Source organism: Coffea arabica, chromosome 10c, assembly GCF_036785885.1.
Source record: "Coffea arabica cultivar ET-39 chromosome 10c, Coffea Arabica ET-39 HiFi, whole genome shotgun sequence".
In the NCBI taxonomy this organism is placed as follows: domain Eukaryota; kingdom Viridiplantae; phylum Streptophyta; class Magnoliopsida; order Gentianales; family Rubiaceae; genus Coffea; species Coffea arabica.
This window is the reverse complement of record NC_092329.1, coordinates 8607038-8617693: the sequence shown is the minus strand read 5'-3', so window position 1 is coordinate 8617693 and position 10656 is coordinate 8607038. Positions and strand designations below refer to the sequence as shown.

General features: G+C 38.9%; 3 protein-coding genes across 4 annotated transcripts; 2 read left to right on the top strand and 1 right to left on the bottom strand.

Moving 5' to 3' along the window:
• The first annotated feature begins 694 nt into the window (after positions 1 to 694).
• LOC113714665 (receptor-like protein kinase 7) lies at positions 695 to 4062 on the top strand. Its single transcript, XM_027238645.2, has 2 exons — positions 695 to 3418; positions 3515 to 4062. Exons 1-2 carry the CDS (start codon positions 856 to 858, stop codon positions 3901 to 3903), a joined length of 2952 nt encoding a protein of 983 aa, XP_027094446.1. The 5' UTR covers positions 695 to 855; the 3' UTR covers positions 3904 to 4062.
• Positions 4063 to 5893: 1831 nt separating this feature from the next.
• On the top strand, positions 5894 to 7289 carry LOC113714664 (uncharacterized). Of its 2 annotated transcripts, XR_011822521.1 has the most exons (3): positions 5894 to 6032; positions 6137 to 6323; positions 6644 to 7289. XR_011822521.1 is itself a non-coding variant. In XM_072069569.1 (2 exons), exon 2 carries the CDS (start codon positions 6652 to 6654, stop codon positions 7051 to 7053), a length of 402 nt encoding a protein of 133 aa, XP_071925670.1. In that variant the 5' UTR covers positions 6184 to 6323; positions 6644 to 6651; the 3' UTR covers positions 7054 to 7289. The 2 variants fall into 2 exon arrangements, 1 of the variants encoding a protein (XP_071925670.1); XM_072069569.1 differs by lacking the exon at positions 5894 to 6032 and having other exon boundaries at positions 6184 to 6323.
• A 1550-nt stretch (positions 7290 to 8839) lies between these two features.
• LOC140015725 (protein SRC2 homolog) lies at positions 8840 to 9166 on the bottom strand. Its single transcript, XM_072068542.1, has one exon. The coding sequence runs from the start codon at positions 9164 to 9166 to the stop codon at positions 8840 to 8842; it is 327 nt and encodes a 108-aa protein (XP_071924643.1).
• Positions 9167 to 10656: the final 1490 nt, after the last annotated feature.

The following is a 10656-nucleotide window of genomic DNA, read 5'->3' as shown; positions in this document are numbered from 1 at the left end:
TTACTGTAACACTTTTTATGATGTGATATATATGAAATAAAAATGTGGTTGGAAATATAAAAATGTAGATTGAGAAAAGTGTTTATGATGCAAATGAAAAATTTTTTTTTTTGGAAAAATTTGCTACCCAAACATAGGGAACAATAATATATGAAATAAAAATGTGGTTGGAAATATAAAAATGTAGATTGAGAAAAGTGTTTATGATGCAAATGAAAAATTTTTTTTTTTGGAAAAATTTGCTACCCAAACATAGGGAACAATAATATGAGAAATTAAAATAAATGCCCCCTAGGGAACAATAATATGCATATGTCCATTTTTAACTTAAGTGTATGCATGTATTAATAGTTACTATTGTAAGGACTCCTAGTTATCAGTTTCTTGGAAAAAGACATTAATTAGCTTCCAAAATTTAGTTCATAGGACAAATGAAACTAGTTGACAGATAAACCTAAAATTAAAAGATTAAGTCGGTCAAACACCCCATTTAACTTCATTTTGTCGTAACTGAAAAGAAAACCGACGGCACTAATATATTAATAATCTCCCACATTTTATTTTTCCAATTTGATATTCACTAAATTAGTACACCACTATTGCCACTATATTACTTTACTGGAATTAAAAAAAAAAATCCCAACAAAATTACTAAAAGAAAAACAAAAAGATGTCATCTGCAAAGGAAAAAGACAACACCACGGTGATGAGTGTGAACGCCCCCGCAAACCGCCATCTGTTAAATGCCACTCCCTCTTGTGAGAAGTTTTCCTTTTACTCAAAGTCTATCTGTCCAATATCCACGAAAACCAAACATTCCCTTCCCCGCCAGCCGACCCAAATTCACCGGCCAACATGCCATCGGAGGAACCAATTTCCCGGCCATTTCTCCCAACCCTTTTCCTCCTCCTCTGTCTTTTCTCATTAGCCACCTCAGATGAGCTTCAAACTCTCCTAACCATCAAAACTTCCTTAAAAAACTCGAACACTTTTGTTTTTGATTCCTGGGATGCTAAGATTCCTACATGCAATTTCACAGGAATCACTTGTGACCCTGCCACAAAACTTGTTAAAGAAATTGAACTTTCCAAGCAGAACCTGAGCGGCCAGGTTCCTTTTGCTGCAATATGCCAGCTGAAATCATTGGAAAGGCTTTCTTTGGGGTTCAACTCTTTGTCTGGACAAGTCACAGAGGACTTAAACCAGTGTGTGAATTTGAGATACTTGGATTTGGGCAACAACTTCTTTTATGGTTCTGTACCGGATATTTCGGCCCTGAGCCAACTCATGTACTTGTACATGAATTTGAGCGGATTTTCTGGTACTTTTCCTTGGAATTCTCTTGACAACATGACCAATCTTGTTGCATTGAGCCTTGGTGACAACCCTTTTGATACGACACCGTTTCCTCTTGGGGTTGTAAAGCTTAACAAGCTGAATGTGCTATATCTATCCAATTGTAGCATTGACGGGAAAATTCCACCAGGAATTGGGAAACTCACTGAGCTTAGAAACTTGGAATTGTCCCAAAACAATCTTTCTGGTGAAATTCCGGTGGACATTACGAAGCTTCGGAATTTGTGGCAGCTTGAACTTTATGAGAATGAGTTGACCGGGCCATTACCAGTGGGGTTCGGAAATTTAAGCAATCTACAGCGTTTTGATGCTTCCTCCAATCATCTTTCTGGTGACCTTTCAGAAATAAGGTTTTTGACGAAATTGACGAGTTTACAGCTCTTTGAGAATGAGCTAACTGGAGAATTGCCGGCAGAGCTGGGGGAGTTTAGGAATCTGGTGAATTTTTCCATTTACAGGAACAAGCTGACAGGCCAGATTCCTCCGAGTCTTGGCTCCTGGTCGGACTTCAATTTCATTGATGCATCTGAGAATTTCTTCACAGGTCCAATCCCACCTGACATGTGCAAGAAAGGGACCATGACGCAGCTCCTACTCCTCCAGAATAACCTCACCGGAGGAATCCCAGAAACCTATACAAATTGCTTGACCTTAACTCGTTTCAGGGTCAACAAGAATTTGCTTTCTGGGGTGGTTCCTAAAGGCTTATGGGGGCTACCTAACGTTGGAATGATTGATTTGGCAATGAATCAATTGGTAGGTCCTGTTACTTCTGATGTTGGAGATGCCACATCTTTGGCTCAATTGCTTCTTTCTGATAACCAATTCTCTGGTGAATTGCCATCAGAAATTTCCAAGGCTTCTAAACTGGTTTCTCTTGATTTAAGTAGTAATCAATTTTCTGGTGGGATTCCATCAACAATTGGGGACTTGAAGGAGTTGGACGATCTTTATCTCCAGAACAACAAGTTTTCTGGTTCCATTCCAGACTCTTTGGGCTCTTGCGACTCCCTCAATGTTATTAGTTTGGCTTACAATTCCCTTACAGGTAATATTCCAGCGTCTTTTGGATCTTTACAGACCCTGACTTTTCTAAACTTGTCCAACAATCAGATCTCTGGCCAAATTCCTGGGAGCTTGGCTTCGCTGAAGCTGAGCCTTCTTGATCTTGCTGATAATCGCTTAAGCGGTCCCATACCTCAGTCTCTCGCCATTGAGGCCTACAATGGCAGTTTTGCTGGAAACCACGGTCTTTGTGGCCAGAACTTCAAGGATTTTCGTCCATGTAAGGCAGATTCTAAAGCTTCAGGGAAGCTCAGAGAGCTTCTAATTTGCATTCTGGCGCTGGGAATTGTAGCCATGCTGGCTTCACTAGCATGTTTCTGGTACCTAAGAAAGAAGGGCTTGAAGGACGGTAATCGATCATGGAAGGAAGATTCATGGGATTTAAAGTCATTCCATGTTTTAAGCTTTACGGAGGATAACATTCTTGATGGAATCAATCAGGATAATTTAATAGGGAAAGGTGGTTCGGGAAATGTGTACAGAATAAGACTACAAAATGGCATAGAATTGGCCGTGAAGCATATTTGGAATTTGGACTCTGGTGGGAAGAAAAAGATGGAAAGTACTACTCCTATGCTGACAAAGCGCCGGAGCAAATCATCAGAATTTGATGCTGAGGTCCAAACATTGAGCTCTATAAGGCATGTTAATGTGGTGAAATTATACTGCAGCATAAGTAGCGAGGATTCTAGCTTGTTGGTGTATGAATATATGCCAAATGGGAGCTTGTGGGATCGATTGCATACTTGTAAGAAGTTGGCTCTTGACTGGGACTCTAGGTATGAGATAGCTTTGGGTGCAGCAAAAGGATTAGAATACTTGCATCATGGTTGTGATCGGCCGGTCATTCATCGCGATGTTAAGTCCAGTAATATTTTGCTGGATGAGGATCTCAAGCCAAGAATTGCTGATTTTGGGCTAGCAAAGATTGTTCAGGCCAACGCAACCACAGATTCCACGCATGTTATTGCAGGAACGCATGGTTATATTGCCCCCGGTGAGTAAATTTTCGCGTTCATTTAGTGCTAATTTCCCAATCCATTTCTTGGGTTTGAACTGGATCTAATTTTGAGCCATTGTTTCTGTTATGCAGAATACGGTTACACTCACAAAGTGAATGAAAAAAGTGATGTTTACAGCTTCGGAGTCGTCCTAATGGAGCTTGTAACGGGTAAAAGGCCGATTGAGCCAGAGTTTGGGGACAACAAGGACATAGTCAGCTGGGTAAGCAGCAAGTTGAAGAGCAAAGAAACCGTGTTGAGTATTGTGGACTCGGCTATCTTAGATGGTTACAAAGAAGAGGCTTTAAAGGTCTTGAAAATAGCTATTCTTTGCACCGCCAGACAACCTGTGCAAAGGCCTACCATGAGGTCTGTGGTTCAAATGTTAGAAGATGCTGAACCTTGTAAACTAGTTGGGATTATTATCAGTAAAGATGATAGTATCATGAGGAAGGAATTGAAGGAGAATGAGAAGGTGTAACTCAAGCCCCCCTAGAAGTCTTGTATGATGTACCATATTAACCAGAGCCTTTGTATTGTATCATATAGTTAGCTATTGGCCAAACTGCCAAATGCTTGCTTCTTGTACAAAGAGAATGCGATTAGGGGCATAGAAAATGGCCCGCTTTTGAATTAGAAATTTGGTTCATATCAGCTGTTAAATGCACAGGTCGCCAGTCTGCATAATTATTGCAGCCCATATTCCCACAGCAGATTATTCAGTTTTTCTACGCCGTTGGGTGCATTACAGCCTTGATATGAATCAAGTACCACAACCATTGAACCACCGAGCTTGGCTCAGAAGCCACCAGGGAGGGACTGAAGTCCCTTCTTCGGCTGTTGGGCTGTAGGTGAGGGTTCAAACTTCACCTGCAACAAAAAAAATCTAAGGGTAGTGGCATAGCACTGTTTTAGTCTAGTTGGATCTGTATATCCACTAGTCTCTAACACACAAGCCTTCTTAGACTCTCCCTCTCCCTAGATTAGGATAAAATAGATTATACAACTCCCTCTCCCTAGATTAGGATAAAGTAGATTATACAATGTATCGTTGCTAGCAAAAAAAAAAAAAAAGTACCACAACCATTGAACTTGGCTCAGAGGCCATCAAGTTGTAGGTGGGGGTTCAATTTTCACCTACCAAAACATCCTTTTGGTCTAGTAAGGTTTGTATACTTGTTAATCCCTAACATAAGTCTCTTTAGACTCCTCCTCTCTTGTAATTTAGGATAGAATAGGTTATATAATTGTTATCGTTTCTGAAAAAAAAAAGAGTACCATGATACATCATCAAAATGGAAGCCCTTAAAGGATCTATAACACACCTAAAAATGCATATAGATGTTCGCGAGGAGATCTATAATTTACCTCTTCATTTTTTATCTTTTCTTTCCCCTCACAAACAGATCAAATACAGGTTCGATTAAATATATGTGTTTGGATAGCTCAATTTTACCAAATAATATTTGATTTGAATTATAAATATATTTTTCAATTCATCTTTTTATCTTATACGCACTACATTACAAAAAGTATTACAGTAATTATTTTAAATAATACTGTACAAACACTCAGGTAACTTTTGAATAATCATACGCCAGCAACATTCTAATCCCCAAGTTCAATGTCTGAAGTTGGTTGAAGGACGAAATCTTAGTGGGGAAAACGGGACAACACAAGGGCGAGTGCTCAATATCACCCCTATTCGCAGGTTTTTATGACTTTTTGAAGGGTCTTGACAGCGGCGCTCCTCGATTAGGCAATTAGCCGCTAGTGCTCTATTGACTCTATTTACTTTATTTTATGACCAAATTACTCTTCAATCACAAAACCCACTATCACGTCTTTTCCTACTTTTGAGTTTACATGGCCAACCAAACTCATAAGAACTTGCCATTCGCATTATCTCTGCTGCAAGCCCTCCACTTACACTAGCTTTTACAATCCAGTGATAGCTCCATGACCCCTATACTTACCCGTTAGTCTCGTCTGCCGCATGAAACTCCAATTTGGGGAGGGATCAAATTTATTAAATGCGACTCTGTTAAAGTAGGAGTGGCTTTTGAAGAAGTGTAAGAAATCTTGATTTTTGAGTTGCTACTAATAATGGATGTAGGCTATGAAGTTCTTCATGGTTTCTAGCAGCAAAAACAAGTATGTATAAGCCAAAAATTAATCGAATAAACAATTTGAACTTGGATTCTCTGTGTCTACGTTTAGCCCGAGACCATAGGTCGTTTACGAAATTCTTACAAATTGTTCACCAATACACGATCGACCTTTTGTGATGAAATAATCCGTTCTTATCAAGTGAACCAACTTGCGTTATCAGTCCTAATTATTTTTCGGTGGAATCCTAACCTTCAATGCAATTTTTTTTTTGTTTTTTTGGGTTGAGAAAAATCAATTACACAGCCCGCCCAGTTGTAAAAGCCCACCCAAAAACCTTTTCTCGCAAACATGACCAAACAACTAAACCCACTAGCCCAATGCCCTATACCCACTTGTCCTTCCATCGTCTCCTTTTCCCCCTTCTCATTTTGTCCCACTCCCACCCACTGGCTGGTTCTTGCAGCGGTTTCTGAGGAGACAAGTTTGGGCTAAAGATTGGTATGGAGATTAATTGCTTCTTATCGTTTTGGTAAATTTTTCTTGCCTTGAATTTTTTTCCAATGGGGTTTACTGTTCTCTTTCCATTAATTTTAAATAAGCAGAAAGGTTTCCTCGATTTGATCTTCGGTGGAAGCGGGTCCTTTGGGCTGCATCTTTCCCTCTTAAGTCTTACCCCTAATTCCTCCGACGGCCAGTTGCCGCCGATTCTTCAGTCTCGCCTTGTAGGGCATCGTTCTCGGTGCAGCCAGCCAAGTTCTGGTGGCGACTCAGCTGAATCGGATATAACTTGTGAGTTTCAATCTCCTCATCCGCTCACCTCTATAGCGAATCTTTTTTATTATGAATTCGTTTTCTTTTTTGGTAATGCATTTCTAGTTGATCATGATTGGTGTATTATACAGTGAGTGATTGATGGTTTTCACAAATACTTTATTAGCTTCTTGAATTAGTAACCGTTGTCCAATTTGTTTTAGAGGTTAAACATCATTATAGATTAAGGGGATAATGTAAAGAAATAGTAAATATGTAAAGCACCAAAAAAAAAAAGGTGTAGAGCATGGACCAGCTTCGTTGATCTTTGTAATAATTGTGGCTGGCTGGTGGAACAGGAAAAGACATGGCCGGTAATTGTATTAGAGCATGGAGAAGTGCCGGGGTCCCCAAGGAGGTACTTGGAGTAGGGGGCTGCCGAACATTTTCTGCTGGAAGTGGGAAAGCAAAGAAGGGTTCTAAAGGTGGTGCGGCTGCTGATGCTCCAAAGGAATCAACCCTTAGCAAAGAAGTGAAATCCACTACGGTTGTTGGTGCCAATATTCTCAAGGATGGAGCAGACCCGAAGATCTTGCCAGACTCGGAGTATCCTGAATGGCTGTCACACCTGCTTGATAAACGCCCAGCACTCAGTGAGCTAAGAAGGAAAGACCTGGAAACTCTTCCTTACGAGGACCTAAAGCGTTTTGTCAAACTGGACAATCGAGCAAGGATCAAGGAAAATAATTCCATCAAAGCCAAGAACTGAGGTTACTGAGCTGCTGCTGCTGTTTACAAAAGGTCCATGTACTGTACTCCTGTTAGAGATTTAAGTAGTTGATCTCAACAGAGGATTCCCCTGTTGGTAGTTTGTTTGGGTATTGCGTATATCCTGATGCTGTTCAAACTTTGGTAAGGTCTGCTGGAGTAAATAACTTTGCAAGTTGCTGCAGCAAATCTGGTTATGACTTTTAAAGTGACAAATTTTCTCTTTTTCCACAAGAATGCAGACTTTGCCAGTGTCTTCTTGATTTTCTTACCACCCTCCTAAAACAGAAAATGTAGAAATTGGTTCCACTTCACTATAATGCCGGAGGGCATTGCTGCGTGCATATAGTTCCACTTCCAGGTAGCGTCTTGGCCATGTGTTAGGATTTTCTTACTTCTCCTACGAACCCGGAATATGAGAGTGCATCTTTGATTATGGCATTCAGTGTCAAAATGGATGATTGGTGATTGATGCCCTCCCTCTCCCTTTCCTCTCCCTCCACCTCCAGTAATCAATTTCGTCCCACTTTGACTCTGGCTGGTTGGCTTTCAATTCTAGGTGGAGCAAGTTTTGGAAGTTCGTACTAGGAGTATATTATAGATGAACACAATTTTAGCTCGTTTAACAGACTTATGCGTTTGGATTGAGGGATTTGAGTAAAAGTTTAAATTCCTCTCAAATCCCTCTAAGTAGTTTGGATGACTTGGGAGGTACTTGAATTTGTAATCCGTCAATTATTTTAGTGTTCAAATGTATTTAAGTAATTGGTGGATAACAAATCCAAACCCCGTCCAAATGATCCAAGCAACTTGAAGGATTTCAAATCCTTTGTCAAATTATTCAATCCAAATGTAGCATCCATAAATTAGAATGAGGGAGCTCATTATTGATCAACGAAGTATCATCAAGTGTTAAAAACTTCCAATGGCCTAAGGGCCCAAAATCGACTAACCATTCAGAGATGTCAATATTCTCAATGCACCCTAGCTTCTTGCAATTTGCAACCAATTTCAGTGTAGTACGAGAAATCGAATTGGCACTTCCTAGACCAGCTGACTTGACAAGGTACACCTTGAGAGGGACCTCTTCCATAGAGTAAAAAGACTGAGACTGCTTAGCTATGGTTGATGTCAGTACCAGAATCCATGAAGCGTTAAAGCAAGAAAAAAAAAAGGCAATTGCCTAGTGAGCCACGAGTGACGGAGAAACTGAGAATTTAATTGTTGCAAAGAGGATTCAATCTTCTAATTTGGGCCTAAGGAATTTTATAAATTGTGCTCAAGTGGGCTAAAAATTTGTTGATTAGTTGTTTCTCAGAGAAATGCGGGGTGGTAGTACATTCTTGCTTATTTTAATACTACTTCTCAACGTGGAAAATCGAAGAAACTCCACTTTTGTTGTAGCTTTTGAAGTCTATCGCTGTGGTTGTTGATTTCGTAACTTCCCATATAGTTATTCCTGATTGGGGAGAGAAATGTTGAGGAATCCTCTAAAGAGCCATGATTAATTCACAAGTTACAGCCTTTAAATCGACAGATCCCCATAAACTTGTATATTTTGGCACTCTTGATCATCTTTCTCTGAAATGTAGGATGAGCCAAAAGAGGGAAACTGACTGTGTTAATGCAATAACTGCCGTATTCTCTGAACATATTACCTCTTCGTTTAGAAGTCAAAATATCAAACAGCCTATCGGAACCAGGTTCATCAATGGGGAGACACAAGTCGAATCAAAACATTAGCTCGACTTTCAATAATAGCTGCAAGCATGAGAACAAAAGCTCATTCAATATTCCTCCTTTTCTTCTTCCTCCTGTTCTTCAAAAAGTTCCTTCAAAAATATGTTCACTTCACCAAAATATTTGATGACAAGTTTTAGTTTATCTCGTTGACCCTCCTGCTGGACAGCATCCTCAGGGATTAAGCAGTGGACAGGAGTGTACCAATTAGGGTTGGTCTGTCCGTGCTTGTCCACAGTAGTATACCACTCTAAACCTTCTGAGTTTCGACTGATCAAAACCTTTGCATAATCTTTCATCTCTCCAAAATGTCGGACATCTTTCAGATCAAGTGCAGAAATTATTATGAGATGGAAATCCCGACAATCAGCCATGGTGGCTAATGATTTGGCCTGGTGGAATCAAATGTTGAAGAAGAAGTACTGGTATTTCAAGATAGGAAAGAAATATTTGAGTTACTATTAGCAATATTAGAGGATGTTAGGTAATGAACTTGATCTGCATGGTTTCTTGCAGGAAAAACAAATTTATATAGGCGAAAAATAAATGTGGAAAAGTTCAGCGCGGTAATTAGTTTGGAATTGGTTTCTCTTATTTTTGGGTACTTAGCAAGATTCCTATGCTAATTGACGTGGATTATAATCAGTCTTTGCATGTATCGTGGGGAAAATGCATGTTCATGCGAAGACTGATACTTTGTTTGAATTGCCATTTTCTTCCAAAAAAATATTTACGTTTTCGTAAATATATTTGTAATCATTTTTTTACGTCATATATATATATATATATATATCAAATTATTATAGTATATTTTTTTTTACAAAAATTCTAGAAAATAATAATGCAAACGAGCGATAGTTGACTCAGAGATGGCTTTGACTTTAGTTGGGATCTAGAAAACAATTTCAATATAAGCTTCTATTGTTATAACATGTGTGAACGCCGATGAAATTCATCAAAATATTCGGGATAATTTTGTCTCTTAGAGGGTAAAGTAATTAAGAAAAATAAATAAAATTTAGAGGATAAACTACACATCTGACCGGAGGGGGAGTTCTTGTGATTAACTCATAACATGAAAATCAAGTTGAGAACCAACGTTTTTCAGCGACCATAAGATAGCAACTCTCTTGTTCAAGGTATACATATCCATGTCAGATTAGAAAAACATGACAATGTGCGTATGGTAGACTGAGGGATTTGCAATTTACAATTTTCATGACTAATCAAATGTGAGAGGAAAGATGGAACCTAGCTATTTATCTCGCTTAAGCACCTAGAATAAAAGCTTAAAATGGTTAATTAAACTTGAAACATTTAATCCAGAGAAATTCTAAGTGGAACCTCGCAAGAAGCAGCACCACCCACATTCAAGAATCAAAACATTAATAAATTCGAGTATTCAACTACGAAGGATGAGAATTCAGACAAAGAGATCGGGGGTGTAGACAATCATGTAAATTGGCTGCAAGCCTTCCAAAATTAAGAAAAAAAAATGATATTAGCATTAAAAAAAAAAATCTCTAACACTCCATCCTCCCTTTAAAAGTATAAAAAGTGATGGAGTGTTAGACATTTTTAGAATTGCTAGTAACATGTCCCAAAAGGAATATAGAATAGTTCTCCGTTAGTTTATAGCCTGATGAATACCTAAATAAACCATTGAGTTTTGGTTCAGTATTCACCAAAAAGGGACTAAATCCCTTTTTGAACTATAGGGGTTTGAACCCTATTTGCCTCACCTATAGTGGAAAAAATTCAAAAGATATGCTAGAACATCCTTTCCTATTACCCTTATATACAGTCTCTTTAGACTCCCTTCTCGATAAATTAGGATATATTAAATTATAAAAATATTATCGTT

What these genes read in the sequence shown, in the direction of transcription:
- LOC113714664 (XM_072069569.1), top strand. Translation starts at nt 6,652, where the DNA reads ATGGCCGGTAATTGTATTAGAGCATGGAGAAGTGCCGGGGTCCCCAAG.
- LOC113714665 (XM_027238645.2), top strand. Translation starts at nt 856, where the DNA reads ATGCCATCGGAGGAACCAATTTCCCGGCCATTTCTCCCAACCCTTTTC. An exon ending in GCATGGTTATATTGCCCCCG is followed by an intron (nt 3,419 to 3,514) that starts GTGAGTAAATTT and finishes TCTGTTATGCAG; the next exon opens with AATACGGTTACACTCACAAA.
- LOC140015725 (XM_072068542.1), bottom strand. Translation starts at nt 9,166, where the DNA reads ATGGCTGATTGTCGGGATTTCCATCTCATAATAATTTCTGCACTTGAT.